This window comes from Aethalodelphis obliquidens, unplaced genomic scaffold, assembly GCF_003676395.1.
Source record: "Aethalodelphis obliquidens isolate GAN/ISIS:26980383/991018 unplaced genomic scaffold, ASM367639v1 scaffold12, whole genome shotgun sequence".
Classification (NCBI taxonomy): domain Eukaryota; kingdom Metazoa; phylum Chordata; class Mammalia; order Artiodactyla; family Delphinidae; genus Aethalodelphis; species Aethalodelphis obliquidens.
This window is the reverse complement of record NW_020837956.1, coordinates 9572751-9593919: the sequence shown is the minus strand read 5'-3', so window position 1 is coordinate 9593919 and position 21169 is coordinate 9572751. Positions and strand designations below refer to the sequence as shown.

Genomic DNA, 21169 nt, shown 5'->3' with positions numbered 1-21169 from the left:
GAGCAGCTAAGCCCATGCGTCACAACTACTGAGCCTGTGCTCTAGTAGAGCCCACGAGCCAGAACTACTGAGCCCACGTGCCACAGCTACTGAAGCCCATGTGCATAGAGCCCGTGCTCCGCAACAAGAGAAGCCACCACAGTGAGAAGCCTGCACACCGCAACGAAGAGTAGCCCCTGCTCGCTGCAACTAGAGAAAGCCCGCATGCAGCAATGAAGACCCAATGCAGCCAAAAATAAATGAATAAATAAATTAGTTTTAAAAAAAGAATTAAAAAGAAGTAAGCACAAGTATGAATAAATTATCACAGTGATTTAAAAAAATATCATTTTAAAAGAATATGTTACTAATATTTCTAAGAGAAGAAAATTCAATGCATGGCCCTAAGTGGACATAGTACTTCCTTAACATTGCTAATCCTCATATAGTAAGGAGTCTTTTTAACAGCTTTATTGAGATATCATTCATATATCATAAAATTCACCCATTTACAGTACACAATTCAGTAGTTTTTAAGACGTTCACAGAGTTGTGCAGCCTTCATCACAAGCTCAATTTCAGAACACTGTCATTAACCCAAAAAGAATTCCTGTACCCGTTAGCAGTCACTCCTCATTGCTCCCACCCACTTCCAGCCCTGAGTAACTGATCTACTTTCTGTTTCTATAGGTTTGCCTATTCTGCACCTTTCATATAAATAGAATTATATAATATGTGGTCATTTGTGACTAGTTTCTTTCACTTAACCTAATGTTTTGAAGGTTCATCCATGTTGTATAGCATGTGTCAGCATTTCATTCCCTTTGTCACCAAATATTCCATTGTGTGGATATACTTCAAATAACCACTTGAGTTATAGTCATACATAAGTTTTTGTATGGACATATGTCTTCAGTTCTCTTGGGTATATACCAAGGAGTAGAGTTAACTATGTTTAACATGTTGAGGAGCTTCCAAATTGTTTTCCACAACAGCTACACAATTTTACAATTCTACCAGTAAAGTATGAGGGTTCCAATTTCTCCACATCGTCGCCAACCCTTGTTATTGCCTGTGTTTTGATTATAGCCATCCTAGTGGCTGTGAAGCACTTTTTCATTGTGGTTTTGATTTGCATTTCTCTGATGGCTAATGCTGTTGAGTATCTTTTTTATGTGTTTATTGGCCACTTGTGTAGCCTCTTTAGAGAAATGTCTATTCATATCCTGTACTCATGTTTGAATTGATTTGTTTTTTTATTGTTGAGTTGTAAGAGCTCTTTATATATTCTGGATACAGTACCTCATCAGGTAACATGATTTGCAAATATTTTCTCTCATTCCAAGGGTTGTCTTTTCACTTTCTTGATGGTAATATTTGTTGCACTGAAGTTTTAAATAAAAATTACATAATTTATATAAATTTACTATATAAAAATATAGTCCCATTTATCTATTCTTCCTCTGTCTTTTGGTCTTCAGGATTTATTCCTATGGTTTTTTTCTAAGAATTTTATAGTTTTAACTCTTACCTTTAAGTCTGTGATTCATTTTGAGTTCCATCTTTGTATATGATGTGAGCTAATCTTTGTATAGATATCCAGCGTCATTCTTTTGCACGTGGATATCCAGTTGTTACAACACTATTTGTTGAAAAGACTTTTCTTTCTGCACTGAATCATATTGACACCCTTGTCAAAAATCAATTGACCATAAACATATAGGTTTCTATCTGGACTCTCAGTTATATTCCATTGATCTCTCTGTCCATCCTATGCCAGTACCACAGTCTTGATTATTATAGCCTTGCAGTACGTTTTGAAATCGGGAAATGTGAGTCCTCCAACTTTGTTCTTTTTCAAAGCAGTTTTAGCTATTCAGGATCCCTTGAATTCTACATGAATTTTAAGATCAACGTGTCAATTTCTACAACGAAGCCAGCTGGCATTTTGATAAGGATTGTTTTTTCTCTTTATAGATCAATTTGGGAATGTCACTATTTTAACAGTTTAATAAGCCTTCCAGTTTATGAACAGGAGATGTTTTACATTTATTTAGGTCTCCAGTTTTTTTCAAAGATGTTTTTAGGGTACAAATTTGCACATTTGTTAAATTACACCTAAGTATTTCATTTTTTTGGTGCCATTTTAAATGAAATTGCATTTCCATTTCCAGAATATTCATTGCTGGTATATGTAAATACAACTACCTTTTATATATCGATCTTTTATCTTGCACCTTTGCTGGCCTATTTTCTTAGTAATAGTTTTTTTAGTGGATTCCTCAGGGTTTTCTGCATACAAGATCATGTAATCTGCAAATATAGTTTTCTTCCTTTCCAGTCTGAATTGTTTTTTCTTTTTCTTGCCTAATTGTCCTGACTAGAACCTCCAGTATAATATTGAATAGAAATGGCAAGAGTGGTCATCCTGATCTTGTTCTCTATTTTAGAGGGAAAGCATTCAGCCTTTCACCATTAAGTATAATGTTAGTTGTGGGTTTTTCATAGATGCCCTTTATCCTATTGACAGATTTTCTTTCTGTTGTTGAGAATTTCTAATCATGAAAGAGTGTTGGGTTTTTCAGCTGCCTTTTCCAGTCTATTGAAATAACATGGTTTTTGTCCTTTATTAATATGGAGTATTACATTAATTGATTTTCAAATGTCTAATCAACCTTGTGTTCCAGACATAAATCCTACCTGGTCATGGCATAGAATTCTTTTTATATATTACTGGATTCAGTATGTTAGTATTTTGTTGAAGATTTTTTTCATCTATATTGTTGAGGTACATTGGTCTGTAGTTTTCTTGTGATGTCTTTGGTTTTGCCAGGGTAATACTGGCACTTCAGTAAGGCTTTAAATAAGACCTGATATCTCGTAAACCGAAATGAAGCCTTAAAGCATACAAATGGATAAAAATTAGTATATACTGGTAATTGTTAATCATTAGTTATCAAAATTTTAGATTTGTTGAACCATTGACTATATAAGCCATTTAATTAATAAATTGCACTTAGGCATACCACACATTTTCAAATATAACATTCTCCCATTTTTTTAAATTTGTGTTTCTTGATGGAATTTAAAGTTCTTCATGAAGCTCACAATACATGTGAACCTGAGCCGTTATGAATTTGAAAGTTTATAATCTCTGAATTATTGGTAAAATACATTCTGCTTGATTTTTCCAAGACCCCAATTAATCATCCTTTCCCTTTTTTAAATAAATATTTATATATGTATATATTAATTTATTTATTTTTTGGCTGCATTGGGTCTTCGTTGCTGCACATGGGCTTTCTCTAGTTGCGGCGAGCGGGGGCTACTCTTTGTTGCGGTGCGCGGGCTTCTCATTGCTTTGGCTTCTCTTATTGTGGAGCACGGGCTTCAGTAGCTGTGGCATGCGGGCTCTAGAGCACAGGCTCAGTAGTTGTGGTGCACGGGCTTAGTTGCCCCCTGGCATGTGGGATCTTCCCGGACCAGGGATCGAACCCGTGTCCCCTGCATTGGCAGGCAGATTCTCAACCACTGCGCCACCAGGGAAGTCCCTCCCTTCCTTTTTTTTGAAACTAGTTTCTCAAAAGGCGCTTTAATCTTTATACCACTTGCAGGCCTTAGAGAAACCACAAATATATTTGCCATCCCATCAGGATGTCAGGTGTCAGCTCAGACAAAATTCCCCAAGCAGTTTGCACAGAACTTTACTCTTTTCCTCGTTGGACCCATTTCTATTTCTAAACCACTATTCTAATACACTATTTAAGAAAGGAGTTTTTGCCATAGTCATTTTATAGGCTGGTAAATGGAGGTGAGACACCCAGAGGTAGGGAAATCAATAGACTTGAAATGATGGTAGGGAGAATAAAAAGCAAAGATTAAAGTTCAAATTGTTTCAAAGAAAGAAATCCGTGGACTTGAGTCAGTATATAAAACATACTATATATAACCATACTGGAATGGAAAGGGGAGAGGGCAGACTGAGAGAGGTGACTTCAAAAGAGACCCCAAAGTTTCTGATCTATAGTGACAGCTTTGACAAGGAAGAGCAAGCTGGGAAAATGCACCTGGTGAGCAGAAAGGTAAAAAATTAGATTTAGTTTTCGATGTGGAATTACAGAACGTTAGACCTGGAGAGACTTAAGTGATCCAGCTCTACTCATCATTTTTTTTTGAATTTTTTATACAATTTTTAAAGGTTAGGTTTTTTTTTTTTTTTTTTTTTTTTTTTGGTATGCGGCCTCTCACTGCTGTGGCCTCTCCCGTTGCGGAGCACAGGCTCCGGACGCGCAGGCTCAGCGGCCATGGCTCACGGGACCAGCCGCTCCGCGGCATGTGGGATCCTCCCGGACCGGGGCACGAACCCATGCCCCCTGCATCGGCAGGCGGACCCTCAATCACTGCGCCACCAGGGAAGCCCTAAAGGTTAGTTTTGATGATGACTGTAACCTTGGCAAACCAGCAATGTAGCTGAAGTACTGTTACCAAATTCTACTGTTGACTAGAAAGGTTCTGAGTGTAAGAAATGCTCCTTTAGCTCAGAAGGGAGATGTTAAAGACATATTAGCACTAGCTGAGACTTTATTCTTAGACATAATTAAAAGAGAAAACTTCTAATTAGAAAAGAATAGCTTGTTTCCCTCTGTAATTTGATGTTGCTGAACTTGGCCCATCGGTACTCCAGAGCTCATTTCGCAGGGTGTACAGTGTCTTTGAACTCTATCAGCATGAATCTCCTTGAGTTCTGCCTTGTTATAATTCCAGTTCGGAGTCACTCTGTGCTCCTACAAGTTGTAAAGCACTAGATGCAGTGAGTGGCACAAAGAAATATTATATAAGACATGGTCTCTACCCCAAATAGCTTATAACCTAATTAGATACTACATAAAAAGATATAGAGCATGTCATATCAGTAGTTTACTTGCATAAACAGGCAGTAATGCTTGAAGATCAACAGAGAAATTACTGTGAGCCTGAGTGGTCAGAGAACACTTCACAGAGGAGGTGGAATTGGTCCTGCCTTGACAGAGCTCTGAGATTTTGAAGAAGCAGTGAAGAGTTAGGAGCTTATATCAAGCAGGAGGAATGGATTGAGCAAACACAAGAAACTATGAGCTAACTGGACTAGAACATTCCTAAAGGCCTCTTGATTGCTAAACAGTGGAATCCAAACTTGTTTAGCCTGGCCCTTAAAGCCCATTAAAAATCTTTCCCCTCACCATTCCAGCGAGAATGGTTAAGTCGTTGTCCTTCAGATACACCTCAGCCCTTTTTGTAGTTTCTTACCTATCCCTCTCCACCTATTTATATCCCACCTCTCCTTGCCACATTTGATGTGATGAAATCCAAGACCACCCACATCCTCAGTGATTGCTCCCTGCTCTGAAACCTCATAATCCTTAACTTGTGTCATTCATTTTACTTTAAACTATTTACCACTTTATGAACTCACTCCGTCTCCCCGGTTGGGTTATAAACGCCAATTCTGCCTCCTTTGCTGACTTCTTTCTTCTCTAGATCCTGAATGTTAGTGTAGCTCAGGCAGAGAGAGCACTTTCCATGGGATCACACCCTTCCCTGGTGTGATGTAGTGAAAAGCCCAAGGGCTAGAAGCTCTATCCTGGCTCTGCCACTAACTAGTTGGTTGATGACTGGCCAAGCATTTTGACATCATGGGATTTCAGTGTTCTTATTTGTAAAATAAGAGAGTTGAATTGGGCTTGAATTGGGCTTTTCTTTCCCCTGACTTTGACTTTATGTTTTTCCGATTATAAAAGCCACATTCCTCTTCTTATAAGGAGAAGCTTCATAAAAGTAGTTGGGAAAAAGTTATAAACCTGCCACCCAGAGGATACACTTTATATTATGATGAATATTTTTTAACTCCTATTATGAACATATATATATTCATTTAGGGACTGTAAAGTATGATACTTTCCAGCTCTGAAATCTTATGATTCTCTTTTTGCCACTAAAGAAATCAGTAAGTGTCTTTTTTAAAAAGTCATCTAGTTAATGGTGGTACTGTGTATGGGTACTTGACTCACAAGTCAGATTAGTTTAAATATATGGCCAAAGATTTCCCATCTCTGATGCTGAGCAATGACATTTAGAAAGATTCTTTAAGTCCTTTAGGCCCTATAGAGCCCCGTAATGATTGCAAATTACCTTAAAGCAGAAGCTTGGTTTCAATGTGTATAATCTAGACTAGAATGAGAATGCAGGTGAGCACAGTGAAAACTTAATATTTATTTCTAGAAAATTCCCTTTGCTAAAGGATTTGTAATCCTCTCCATACTTCTGTTAAGGATAGAGGTCCTGAGCCAGAAAATCTTTTCTGAAGGTAGAACGTAATTCATGCAGTGAAAAGGGTGGGAGCTTTAAAATTATTGCTGGGGATCCATATGGAAGTTGTATACTTTTAACAGCAAAGTTATTATTACTAAAAATTCCTTGCCAAAAGTGGAAGAATTAATCTCTGATATGTAATTAAAGAAATAGAAAAAGTAGGTAGGGTTTTGTTGTTGGTTTTTTTTTTTCTTTTTTGAGAGCTGCCATCTCTAACCAGTAAATGACTCAAGAGTTTTAGGTTTCTACATATTATACCAACAGACATTCTGGGTTTTTTCATTACTTTTTTTTGGCTGACTGTGCGGTGTGCAGGATCTTAGTTCCCCAACCAAGGATTGAACCCGTGCCCCCTGCAGTGGACGCACAGAGTCCTAACCACTGGACCTCCAGGGAATTCCTTTTTTTATTACTTTTAAAGGGAGTTTTCAAAGAGATAAAATTGTTTGCAGTTTCCATAGGAAGATTAAACTGAACTGGAAATAGTATCAGTTGAGGCTTCTCCAAAATAAAAATTGGTGATTTTAAATGCCTAAGAAAGTATAGTAAAGTTTCTATAAACTCATTAAAAACTTGAAACCTCATACCTACAGAGCGGTGCTGTGTCTCATTGTTCTTTAGGTATGTCTGTTCAGTCCAAGTTGGAATATTTTGTTTCCTTACTCTGAAAAGGTGGTTCACTTGGCATCAGCTTTGGCATTTCTTGGCTCTAGGAGTTCCATGGTGGCAGCCATAAAAATTGATTAATGAATTACATTCTCAGAAGAAACCTATAATCTGTGGATGCTGTCCAGTTGCAATAAGATATGTTCTTCATGCACCTTTTGAAGTGGAAATGATCAAACATTCAGCGCAGGGTTTCAAAGTGCCAATTTCCTGCTAATAATTGGCTTTTAATAAACTCAGGTATTCACAGATAGAAGCTATTTCTCTTACCTGAGTAGAAGACAGAATTTATGAATTAGGTTAGCTACGTAGAAGTTTCAACCCATAACTCACAAATTACTAATTCATTCATGAACATGTTTAATTAGAAAGGGATTTCAGTGATAGGTGAAGAGTCAGGATCCTTTAGTTTTTTATCTTCTACCTTGAATATACGAAGGCATGTTAAGCAACATCACTCTTCCTTTTTTTTAATTCTTTTAAGCCCTTTACTGTCTCCTAAAATTTCTCTTTTATTTATTTATTTATTTATTTTTGGCTGTGTTGGGTCTTTGTTGCGGCAAGCGGGGGCTACTCTGCATTGCGGTGCGCAGGCTTCTCATTGTGGTGGCTTCTCTTGTTGTGGAGCACGGGCTCTAGGTGCACAGGCTTCAGTAGTTGTATCGCGTGGGCCAATAGTTGTGGCTCATGGACTTAGTTGCTCCGCGGCATGTGGGATCTTCCCGGACCAGGGCTCGAACCCGTGTCCCCTGCATTGGCAGGTGAATTCTTAACCACTGCGCCACCAGGGAAGCCCTAATACTTCTTTTTATCTGAAGGCATAGTGGTCTCTGTCCAGATATTATTTATAATGCTTCCAAATTAAAAGGAACTGTCGTTATGATTGCTGTTACTGAATTTAGTGGTGGAATTTTTCCATCTGAATAATTAGAAACAAAACTTGCTGCTCTTTTGTCCCATCCAGTTCCATGAGATTAAGACAGTGATTTTAATTTTCTGCTCCTGTTCCATTGTTGCCACCCCAACCACTTCTTCCTACACACTGCACTGCTGCCACATAATTCTTGCTAAACCTTTGCATTTGTCAGGTTCGAGACTTATCTTCTATTTGTTCATTTGTACATTCTATAAATATTTATTTTAGTGCCTGCTCTGAGCCAGGCAGTGCTCACCTCCAAACTCCTCCAACTAACTGTGTGTGCTGTCCATAACCTGCCCTCCTCTCCCTTATCTATCCTTTAGTTGTCCTTCCTAATTCCCAGTCTTTGCTTTGTACCCAGTATCTCACCATGCTCTTCTGAAGTACCATCTCTTCCTTCAGGTGCTCTTAGAACAGGGTTTGATAAGAGTCACTTATTCTGTAGTTGGATTTAAGTCATTGTTTTACCTGTCCAGAGGCTTTTTACATTTTGACTTTTCCTGTAAATGTGAATGAAGACGTGTTTTTCAAAGAACTTAGAGCTTGCATGTGCAGGGGGTACTGGAGAGGAGGAGTGCCCCCTGCTGGTCCCTTTGAACTCTCACCAAATGAATGGCCCTCTGCCTTTCCCTCCCACCATCATACTGTCCATGCTCCTTCCCACCTCCATGGCAGTGCAGCTGTCACTCCTCCTGCCTCAACTGCCTCTACTTCTTTCCCTCAACATTCAGCTCAACTCATATTCTACATCCTCCCCGAAGGTTTTTCTCTGTCTGCTATTCATTTCCCTTCTGTGAGTTCTTCTGCTGTATGTAGTCACCATCGGTGAGATTGGCGCTTAATCGTTGTTTTAATTGGCTCATTTCCTTTTTCCTGGCTCTAGTGTAATCTTCAAGGACACTGATAATCCTGTCATTTTCTATTTGGACAGTGCCTCGAAAAGAGACATCATCGGCATTCAGTGAATACCTAAATAGAAATGAGAACATGCCTAGGCCCGTATAAGTATATTTATATTGTATCTCGCAACATTTTGCACTCATCCTTTGTTAGAAAAGGGAAACATGTCCAGCTTAAGGGCATTATTAGAATTTCTTTTTCTTTTAAAAGGAAGAAAAAGTCAGCAACCTTTTTTTTTTTTCTATAAATGCTATAATATCTGAGAAAATTTTTGATTTTTTACTTCTTAACAGGTGGTTTGTTCTGGATGCAGAAACCAGAGATCTAGTTTCTATCCACACAGACGGGAATGAACAGCTCTCTGTGATGCGCTACTCATTAGGTAGGCAGATTTACTCCCACTCCTGGCATTTACAGCATTTCTCTGTAATTGCATATTTTCACTTCCAGTAAAGCTGACTACTTTTTTCTCTACTCTCTAGAGTTGTTAAGTATTGAATATGTTTCCCCCAACATTAGATTAAATTCTGCTGCAGGAAACTGCAAAAGATCTGCTAAAGTTAAACAACATTCTAAATCATCAAGCAAACATAAATTTAGAACAAACTGTTACAACTGCATTTGCAATTGAAAACAGAATACAGTGCAATCAAATCCCATTTTTTTGGAACTACAAATACTTAGAATTTTGAATAGGTACTGTATTAGGCTGAATGTTAATCTATTTAGCAACCTTTTCTTTGTATATAAGATAATAGAAAATAAATTATAATAATATTCAAAATATACAAATTTTATAGGCCCTTCAAGTTCTTTAAAATCTAGTTTGATTTTTACTGGTTACATAGTAATGATTGGTCTGTTAATTAGATAAAGTACTCAGCAACTCATGAATTTGATCAATTCGTTTAGCTACTTTGAATACTTCTTTTCATACTTTATTCAAAATGTTAATTAAGTTTCCATGATAGTCGGTTCCTTTTTCCCGCTATTAATATGGTTTTGATCCACATAATTCTTCCCTGGAGTTAGTTCGAGTGACATTTTCTTATATTCAAAAATATATTCCAGTAGTTGTTGGGTCAGTGTGGAGTCCAAATGATCTTTTTGATTTCTTCTGAGTCATTTCAGAGGAAGCTCAGAATGCTATTCTCTGTGTTGAACAAGGAAGGAAAAGTATTTGCTTCAAGCTCTAAGCTTGGCAAGAGTTGTCTTGAAGCAGAAAAGGTTTTCTGTCTTGGTTTGGCTTTTTTCAATGCTGTAATAGCAAATAACTACTGCAGATGTAGCATTTAAAACCCAAAGATCAAATGGACTTTATTGACCATCTGTTACGTGGTGAGTACAATGGTCCTTTGTGAGAGAATATGGTCCTTTCCCAAGAGAATGGACCCTGTAGTTGGAGAGATCACATGTCCTCAGCTGAAATGAGCAATTGTACACTCAGCTTGCCATATGAATACTGTATACTTAGACCCATAAAAGTAGGTTAACCTCCCTGGGGCCAGTCTGTCGCTAACTAGAAGGAGATGAGACTAAGGGAAGAGTCCAAGGCCCGTGAGCATTTCCAAGAAGGGATTGTGTACTCAACCAGATGACCATTTGGTTTTCAAGTATGTTTAGTGATGGAAGGAGTCATTCATTAAACACCAAAGAATAGTTAAGTTGATGAGATTTAACAACATTTGTAAAATACCATTTGGTGTAGGTCCAGTAAAGTGACAGTAAATAAACCTATCAGTATATTTCTATATTCAACATTTTTTCCTGTTTCATTCCAGATGGCACCTTCCTGGCTGTGGGGTCTCATGACAACTTTATTTACCTCTATGTAGTCTCAGAAAATGGAAGAAAGTATAGCAGACATGGAAAGTGCACTGTAAGTAGTGAAGTCAATCTATAAAATTGTTGGAAAATTTTATTTCTGTAAAAAGAGAGTTAAATGTTTACATTGATGTATCACCTTTAAACTTAGCAGATTTAAAATTTAATCTCTATCTTTGAAACTGAAATTACCTGACAGTAGAATCGTGCAGTTCCCTGTATGCTCTAGAAAGGTTTCTCCTTTGATGAGAGTTTAATATTGTTACCTCTCTCTCTCTGACTACTAGTTTTAATGCAGTTTCTTAAATCAAAGCTATTTTCTTAGGAAATCCTTAGAAAACAATGCTTTTTTAAAATGGAGTGAGTCAGAAATGGAAGGGTATCTCTAACATTTTAATCTCAATGTCCCATGATCCTGCCCATCCTTGACACTCTGCAATTTCCTAGGTGACCTCTCTAGCACTAAACATAATTTATATGGAGGTTTGTCTGTATTAAGAGAATTAATAGAAGCATATTTGCTTTAATTTACTGCATTTCTGATTGATTAGTTTATCATTTTAAGATGAAGATTAGATTCAATTCTAGACATAGTACTTATCTTATGGCAGGCAGTCTGCTAACTAGGGGAATGTTCTAGGCCCTGGGGATATGCATAAGATTTGCTCATGGTCCTCAAAAAGTACGCATTCAAGCTGAGAACAGGATGAGAGAGGCAGGAAGTATATAGCATAGTGGCTAAAGGGCATGAACTTGGGATCAGACCACCTGGATTTTAACTCTTGTTTCACCACCCACAAATGTGACCTTGGGCAAGTTATTTAAACCTTCTACTTCAGTCTTCTCATCTGTAAAGTGAAGATAGTAGTACTTTCTACTTCACTGGATTAAAACAAGTTAAGGCATATAAAATACTTACAATAGTGCTTGGCAAATAAAAAGTACTCAGTATATGTTAACTATGAATTTATAGAAAATGAGGTAGTTGGTATCTATGTTACCAGTCAATTTAGGATTAGCAAATTACTTGATGAATTAGTGGCACAGATCCTTTAACAGTCTTTTTTTTTTAATATTTATTTTATTTTTTATGGCTGCGTCAGGTCTTGGTTGCAGTGCGCGGGCTTCTCTCTAGTTGCGGTACGCGGGCTTCTCTCTAGTTGTGGTGCGCAGGCTTCTCTCTAGTTGTGGCACGTGGGCTCTGTAGTTATGGCACATGGGCTCTGTAGTTGTGGTACATGAGCTTAGTTGCCCCGCAGCATGTGAGATCTTAGTTCCCCTACCAGGGATTGAACCAGCATCCCCTGCATTGGAAGATGGATTCTTAACCACTGGACTACCAGGGAAATCCCCCTTTAACAGTCTTTATCACAAAAGAGTTTTAGGGGAATGAATAAAAGAATGAATTTTTAAAAGTATATACAAAAGTAAAACCCAGGCCATTTTCTATTCAGAGAAGAGACTTACTGCTTTTTTTTTGTTTATTTGCTTTTTGCTTTTTTGGGGGGGGATGGGGCGTATTTTGTACCATGTGCTAAAACCAGCCTATAAACTGATCTACAAGCAACTTTATAGTTTTATAATTTATCCAAAATATTTTCATTTACTTCGACAAAAATTATGAATCAATATCCATTAATTTATTTAAATACATCTTTTAATCGATTTATTATCTTAATACTTGGGAATAGTAGTATAATAGTGCCTCATTGTACAGCATGATCAAATGAAATATTCCACTGAAAGGAATTTTCAGATTACTTAAGTTTACCCTACCAGGCACCAAATTTTTCTTAATTATTTTTTACCCCAACCTTTTAAAAAAGTCCATGTCTTAATAAACAGAGTATTATCAAATATAATTTAATCTTGTGGAATCATAAAATTTTACAGGTCGCACTATAGCACTTAACTTAGATCTCATTTTACGGATGAAGAAACTGAGTTTCGGAGAAGATAAATGGCTTGTCCTTGGTCACATCTTGACATAGTGGCAGATCTGGGTCCTGAACCCTGTTCTCCTAACTCTTAGTAGAGCAGACTTCCCAAGGTACAAAAAGGCCTCAGATTTTTCAGTGTGTATATCAGTGTACTGTGCTTTCAGAGTACAGCAACTGATGCAGAAAGGAAAGAGCAGTGTTGGACACGGGATAATGAGACGACCTTGGAAGTGTTGAGAACTGCCAAGTTTATCAATTGCATGACACTTTGCCCTCTCCAGTTAGGCAGCTTTTATCTTTAGAGCATATGAAGTATTATTTTGAAATATCTTCAGGAACTGTTAAAGCTTATAGTACTCTTTGAGGCTATAATGAAAGGCTCAGCCACTCTGCTTTTCTAATTATCTTCTGTTCTGTGCTTTGCTTCCAGCTCTCACTTCTTGCTGTCTGCTTCCACCAGCTGGTCTTATAGTCTCATATTAACTCCTTTTATCTGTTGTCTGCTATGATACAGGACAGAAAAAACTGGGTTAATGCTGGCTCTGCTGCTTACTAGTTTGCAACTTTAGGCAAGTTAACTTCTCTGAGTCTTAATTTTATTATCTTAAAACTGGAGATTATAATAGTTCCTACTTTCATAGGATTGTTGTAAAGATTAAAATGTGGCAACTAGACCTACTCTCAGAGTTCCAAATACAAATGCTGTTTTCTCTTTTGTTTCCAATATTTCCTGTTACTAGTTAACATTTAAGTGACCCTATAGCTTCAGAAACATACTGGGCTTAGAACTTTAGGAAGTGTCCCTCTAATAAATTGTAACCAAGCAGTTGAAACTGTCCCTGAGTGCCAACATAATAGCTCTGTGTTTGACTCCAGTTCCTGTATACCTTTAACACTGCTACTCAAAGATCTTAGCCCAGGAGATGGAGTGTAATGAAGTTGTAGTGATATACTAAAAAAGCATTACAGAGTCTGTTAGAATACGCAAGAAGTGCTGGTAAAATAAGTGTTTTTTGGTCAGGATTTTGGTGAATGAAAATATATATAAGAAAGAGAAGAGTAAAAGACTTTTAAAACTGTCTACCTAGAAATCTCCAAGAAAATTACCCATAAAACTAATGCAGTACGTATTTCAATATTACCATAACAGTTAGGAATTATATTGCAATACTTGGTGGCTTCAACAAATGAGGGATGTGTTCCTATTTAAAAGAAGTCATCAGGGACTCAGGGTCCTTCTTTCTTTCTACTCCATCATCCTCAATAAGGTGCTGCTGGAATTCCAGTCATCCCATCTTAGTTCTAGGGGGACAGAGCAAGGGGGAAAAAGACACTCTTCCTCCTAAGTCGATTTTTAAAGTTTTCCTGGAAGCCCCACTCAGTGACTTCTGCCACCCATAGCTGCAAAAGAGATTAGGAAATAACAGTGTTTTAGCTGGGCACTTAAGAGCATGTGGAATGGATAAACTATGCTCTACAAATCTACAGTTTAAAGATTGGATTGGATAGGCTACACTCTACAGTCTACACTCTAAAGGTCAGCTTTCTCTCACACCAGCAAAGCACGTCAAAAATGTGATGGGAAAAAAATCCTAATTGCAGTAGTAACAAAAACTGTGATGCTTTGAGAATAGACCTAGCAAGAAAAGCACAGGAAGCTATGTGAAACATGGCTGAAACACAAACTAAGAAATGAAAAAATAGACATAACATATTTCTAGAAGAAAAGACTTCATAAACATGTCTGTTCTCTACAAACTATTCTCTAAATTTGATGCACAATATTTATGAGCTTGATAAAATGGTTCTAAAGTTCATCTGAAATTTTCCTCATACCACGAAACTATCACAGTTGGTTGGGAATAGGCAGATAGACTAATGGAACAGAAAAGAGAGTCCAAAAGCAAATCTCTGTTTATGTGGAAGTTTAGGTATTTCAAATCAGTAGAGAGACAGTGGACTCTTCTCAGCCTGCATCACAGCTACTAACCACAACTTTGTTTACGAAATTAAATACAATTCAGTTTCCTGGGAGCACTGGCCACATTTTGAGTACTCAGAAGCCACAGGTGGCTAGTTACTTCTGCATTGGACTGTGCAGATACACAGTTTCATCACTGCAGAAAGGTCCATTGGATGTCACTACCCTAGAGGGTGAGGGGACACCTGGATACCTACTTAGGAAAAAAGTTAGTCCCCTAACTGAAGGCCTCTGGTACTTGTTTGAAAACTCCTCAGGTAATATTAATATACAGCCACGGTTGCAAACCACTGATGCAGATGACAACCTTCCATGTGATTAACAAAGATTCAGCTGAGATATTTCTTACTTTTCCAGAGTTATTCTTAGGCACCATCACTTGTGATTGTTATTGTGGTTACACCATTCAGCTGCTTAAAGGCAGTGATGAAAGTATCAGCTTAAGAGTACTCTGTTTCTGTTCAGCGAGGTGTACTTTTTGCTCCCAACTGTGTCTGTGCCTGTGGGGTGACGTTTGAGGGTGTTTTCCCCCAAGTCTTGTATGTGCCTTGCGTGGCCTAAGAGTTGGGTGAGACAAGGGTCCTCTGAGGTGGTCTGGGAAGGCAGCACCATAGATTCCCGACAGACAGTTGCATCTACTCTTTTCTTTGCTTCTTTATTGGACTCCACATCAGCGAAAAAATACTCACTTCGTTTTCCAATATAAATTGATAACTTTCCCGAAGGTCTTTTCTAAATTTGGGGGCTTTTCCTGCTCGAGTTCTCTTTGAGAATCCTTTATATTGACTTACCATCTAAATATGCTGTGTCCAACACAGATGTGAATTACACGCATGTTATGTATCCACACGTTGCCTTTGATGCTTTTCTAAATAATACTATTAAAGTTATTTTCACAAAGGTTCAAACACTTTGACATGATTAATCTGGTTAAATCCTTCATTCATGTAGCACCAGTTTTCTTATCTTAGAAGCCTGGCTTCTCTGGATTCCAGAGCCAGGCATCAGATCCATGAACACTATGGAAAAGATCTGTGTGAACCCCACCCTCCTGCCATATTCAGAAAATACCCAAGAACCACATGTGTCTTTCTGGCATTGAAATTGATTTCTTGTTAAGTTGGGAGGTCTCCCACATGCCTCGCAAGTGACTCCCAACCTGTTTGCTGACATACCAGCTAATCTCCAGGGACTTCAGGAAGCTTCACAGGTCTCAAATTCACATAATTTAAATTCATTTAAATGTATAAATGTGGGTATTTGCCATGCAGCACTTTTGTGGAGATATAGCTCCAGAGAGGTTTTAGGTTATGTCATTTGGCTTCAGAAGGCTACTGGAATAATTAAAATACTTTGTGAAAATCATTGAAAACTACACCTAAGGTATTTTGAATTTATTAACTTTAAAAATAAAAACCATGGGCTTCCTTGGTGGCGCAGTGGTTGAGAGTCCACCTGCCGATGCAGGGGACACGGGTTCGTGCCCCGGTCCGGGAAGATCCCACATGCCGCGGAGCGGCTGGGCCCGTGAGCCATGGCCGCTGAGCCTGCGCGTCCGGGGCCTGTGCTCCGCAACGGGAGGGGCCCCAACAGTGAGAGGCCCGCGTACCGCAAAAAAAAAAAAAATAAAAACCATGTGAGCAGAAAGCTAGTAATTCAAAATGTACAATTGAAATTAAATGTTTTAATACAGAGTGTAGGAGATAAAAGTGATTTTTGAGGCTCTGTCGGCTTTGGTGTAAACTGTAAGACCTGTGTGATTTATCTGCAGTTTATTGGAAATAATCAAATGCTTACATGTGAAGCCAACAAAATATGGCATTTGGTAATTTTTTTGTTTGAATTCCTGGTGTTAGTAAAAACCTAGGCAGAAAAAGATCACTGTCTTCTTGTTTAAGGAGTCAGATGATTATTGGATCCAGCTGTTTGGAGGGAGTGTGATGTTGGATAACTTTTCCCAAAAAATATTCTTTGGAGATAGGAGTTTTTTTAGGCCTCCATGTGCCATGGGTACTGAAGCAGCAGCCCAGGAAAACTGTACTCTTTTTGTACACAACATGGAACCAATACTTCATTATCAAAAAGGAAGTCACTCTAATTAGGGACACTAGTGACTTGAAATAAGGCCTGAGGTTGTGGTATCTGTTTCAGTGTCTTTTAAGAGACTGTCTTTCTTGGAAGTGTAGCACAGGTAGTACTTGGTGCTGGTATCAAAATGGAGAGACCAGCAGGATACTCCCAGGTTCCAAGCGCCTACCATTTCCACTGTGGTCAGATCTCTTCAGTTCCACAGTTCTAGCTCCCAAGAAGATAGTGTGAAAAAGAACCAAAGACCTGTTCTGAGCCCTGTTCAGTTCCAGAGGCCGTGGTACTGCTCTCTCTACTTCAGGAATTCCCAGTGAATGGCTACTCAGAAGACAGTACTGGCTACTATGAGACTATTTATCATTCAGAACTCTAAACGCTTTCTAATAGTTGATGTGTTACTTCCTAGGGACATTCCAGCTATATCACACACCTTGACTGGTCTCCAGACAACAAGTACATAATGTCTAACTCGGGAGACTATGAGATTCTGTACTGTAAGTATGAATGATTACATACGGCTGAGATGTGTCTGTCAGGGGCAGTAAAGAGCAGGCTGCATGGACTCTGAATTGTGCAGCCACTGCACACTGGCCCCTCTAACCTGAAGAAGCATGTGCTACTTGGAGCTGGCTAAGGAATGAGAATCTCAAAGTAATGAGTTCACTTGAATGTCATGAGAAATTATTCAGGGGGACTGATCCTGCTCTGAATGGTTCTGTATTTAACAACTTTTCCTGGAGGCAGGAAGGAGTACAATGGATGGGCATTTATGCATTTTAAAGACAAAACAACTTCAGTGGGAAACAGTTTATAGTTCTATAAACCGTGTTAAACACTTTCTTTTCCTTTCAAGTGTGTCTTAACATTTTCAGTGTATGGATTATAAATACAAGTAAACGTGGCTAGTTTGAGTCAAGATGCATTTTCAAATACATTTGTACACTAGCACTGTGATTATACTTCCTGTTTCTAAATTTAAAGGGGACATTCCAAATGGCTGCAAACTAATCAGGAATCGATCAGATTGTAAGGACATCGATTGGACAACATACACCTGTGTGCTAGGCTTTCAAGTCTTTGGTAAGGACATTGCACTTGATGGGAAAAGGCGATTTGTGGTGTTTTTATGTATAATACTTAAATTTCTAAATGAAAAATAGTCTACATGTGTTTTTTTAATTTATTTTTGAAGTATAGTTGAATTACAATGTTGTGTTAATTTCTGCTGTACAGCAAAGTGATTCAGTTATACATACATATACATACTGTTTCATATTCTTTTCCATTATGGTTTATCACAGGACATTGAATATAGTTCCCTGTGCTATAGGACCTTGTAGTTTATCCATTCTGTATATACCAGTTTGCATCGGCTAACCCTAAACTCCCAATCCAACCCTCCCCCACCCTCCTCCCCCTTGGCAACCACCAGTCTGTTCTCTATGTCCCTCATTCTGTTTCTTTTTTTTTTTTAATAGAGATGCAGAGTGTATTTTTTTTAAATATCTTTATTGGAGTATAACTGCTTTACAATGGTGTGTTAGTTTCTGCTGTATAACAAAGTGAATCAGTTATACATATACATATATCCCCATATCTCCTCCCTCTTGCATCTCCCTCCCACCCTCCCTATCCCACCCCTCCAGGCGGTCACAAAGCACGGAGCTGATCTCCCTGTGCTATGCGGCTGCTTCCCACTAGCTGTCTACCTTATGTTTGGTAGTGTATATATGTCCATGCCACTCTCTCACTTCTGTTTCATAGATAAGTTCATTTGTGTCATATTTTAGATTCCACATATAAGTGATATTATATAGTATGTCTTTCTGACTCACTTCACTTAGTACTCTTTAGTGTTATCACTATTAATGCACAGTTCAGAGAAACTGAATGTATTTACGATTGAACCAATATGAGGTTTATTCTCTGCAGAATTCAGCAGACTTTTGGTCCCCAATAAATATGAAAGACAATTAAAAAGGAAAGGCATTTACATAATAGTATAGATTGCCTTTCACAATTTTTTCCTGCAAGTGAAAATTGAAGCTTTCAAATTTGTAAAGGCATTTTCAAAATAACAGCTTTATTGAGATACCATTCACATGCCATATAATTCACCTATTTAAAGTGCACAATTTGGTGGGTTTAGCATATTCATAGGATTGTGCACCCATCTTCACTATCTGATTTTAGAACATTTTCATTACTCCAAAAAGAAACTCTGCCCATTAGCAGTCACTCTCTCCCTCCTCCTTCCACAACCTCCCAGCAACCACTGATCTTCTTTCTTTTTCTAATGATTTGCATATTCAGGACAGTTCATATAAATGGAATCATGTACTATGTGATCCATCGAAACTGACGTCTTTCCTTTAGCACAGGTGTTGAAGGTTCATCATGTTATAGCATGTATCAGTACTTCATTTTACGGCTGAATAACATCCCTTTGTATGGCTATACCACATTCGGTTCATCATCAGTTGATGGACACTTAAGTTGTTTCCACTTTTTATTATAAATAATGCTGCTGTGAACGGTTTTCATGTAGACATGTTTTCATTCTCTTGGGTTATACCTAGGAGTGGAATTGCAGGGTCAAATGGTAACTGTGTTTAACCTTTTGAGGAACTGCCAGACTGTTTTCCTAAGTGACTGCACCATTTACACTGCCACCAGCAGTGTACGAGGGTTCTGTTTCTCCACATCATTGTCAACAGTTGTTATTCTTTTGCATGTGGGTGTCCAATTATCCCAGTACCATACTGACATATAAAGGCATTTTCAGTAGACGTTATTTAAAGATAAAATGTGGAGATCATTCCTAACCTCATGTTTTGGACATTTCTAGAAATCTGTCCTTTGACAGTTTTCTCAGTCTTTGCCCATCTGTAGGAATTCTTCTGAGAAAGTTAGGATTAAAAAGAGATGTTATACTCTAATTAGAATATTGGATATGGATGTGGCACCAGTACCTAAAGCAATTCCCAAAATATTAGATATTTTTCCATTAACAGTGTATCTCTGCCTTCTGAAAAGTTGGACTCTCTCCTGCACTCTGATGGTAGATCTGAACATTTCTTTATGCTGTGTGCATTAGAAAAATAATCCATTATGGGTACTTGTTCTAAATACAACTGCTACTGAGATGAAGAAGCCTACCAGGCTTGGAAGAAATTAAAACAAAATAACCCTGACTAGTCCGTAAACAAATTCATTATTCTGGGTGAAGCTGAAGCAGTGGCCAATAGCTAGTAACTTAACTTGTTATTTTAGTGAAACAATATTTAATTTACTTATTAAGAGATGTCAGTCAAGAAGTGTTTCATCTTTAGTGAATTTACAAAAAAAAAAAATTGTTCTCTAGAGCAGTACTGAACTACAGGAGGCCAGCATCTCAACTGTTATATATTGTATGTTTTTAGTCTAGTAGAGGTTTGTGCTGATTATGTTGAACATGATTACCAGTGCCTCATAATGATTCAGAATAATTAAATTTGCTGTGTCAACCTTTGGACATAAGTAATGGTTTATGGAGACTTCTATGGATAACATGATAGACTAGTGGATGGCCTATACATTTCCATTAAGAATCTCTATGAGGTGTTTTTTTTAAGTGCCTGCCTGAAAGGGAGCAGAGTCCACTTTGAAGAATTAGTGCTATGGCATTGTTTCTGCACTGTGCTACAGAAATAACTGAGAATTTCCCCTCCAACTGGAAACTTTAAACAGGAGGAGCTTATGGTCAAGGTGAGACGACCTAAAACTAAATTTATTAGCACCACCTGCTGGTTACTAGTGAGTATTTTGAGTCTTAAAGTTTAAAGTCTTAAATTTTCCATCTTGAGGTTATTTCAGTTTATTATTAGATTTTGGATAAAATTTCATCATTTGAATGAAGTATTGAGCCACTAAGAAATCTTTAAGGGAAATTTAGCAGCTAAGAGTTTGAACACGGATGAAAATTAAGATTCTAAAATAAACACACGTAGCATGGCAGTTGTATTTTTCAGGCTAATTTTTCTACCCCCCCCCCCGCCCCCACCATGTTTCCATATCAAAGGTGTCTGGCCAGAAGGATCTGATGGGACAGATATCAATGCACTGGTGCGATCCCACAATAGAAAGGTGATAGCTGTTGCTGATGACTTTTGCAAAGTCCACCTGTTTCAGTATCCCTGCTCCAAAGCAAAGGTAAAATCAACTTAATGAAAACTAGTGTTATAGGGCCTTTTGTTTGGGGATAATTTTTGTTTGGGAATATATTGTGTCAATGGTGGGAAAATATTCATAGGGTTACTAATTACTGTCTGTGATACTACAGTGCTTGTGGGGAGGGAATAGGGTCATCTGTAAGCATCCAAGCAGGCAGTGCTTGTCTTTTCCTTCCTCATTAAGGTAAAGGAGAAGACAGAGAAGCCACTTGATGATGTTTTATTCATTTTTGTTTATTGTCCTTTTTTTATTCATTTTGATACCTTGGTAGTTTTTTTGTTGTTTTTTTTTTTTGCGGTACGCGGGCCTTAC

At 38.0% G+C, this 21169-nt stretch overlaps 1 protein-coding gene across 9 annotated transcripts in view; it reads left to right on the top strand.

Moving 5' to 3' along the window:
* EML4 (EMAP like 4) overlaps window positions 1-21169 on the top strand; it is a 154710-nt gene that overhangs the window by 130154 nt on the left and 3387 nt on the right. For all 9 annotated transcript variants that reach the window (XM_027113289.1, XM_027113285.1, XM_027113282.1 and 6 more), the window contains 5 exons: window positions 9106-9194; window positions 10594-10691; window positions 17052-17139; window positions 17627-17725; window positions 20706-20836. In XM_027113289.1, coding sequence (XP_026969090.1) covers window positions 9106-9194; window positions 10594-10691; window positions 17052-17139; window positions 17627-17725; window positions 20706-20836 — 505 coding nt within the window. The remainder of the gene's footprint in view (window positions 1-9105; window positions 9195-10593; window positions 10692-17051; window positions 17140-17626; window positions 17726-20705; window positions 20837-21169) is intronic.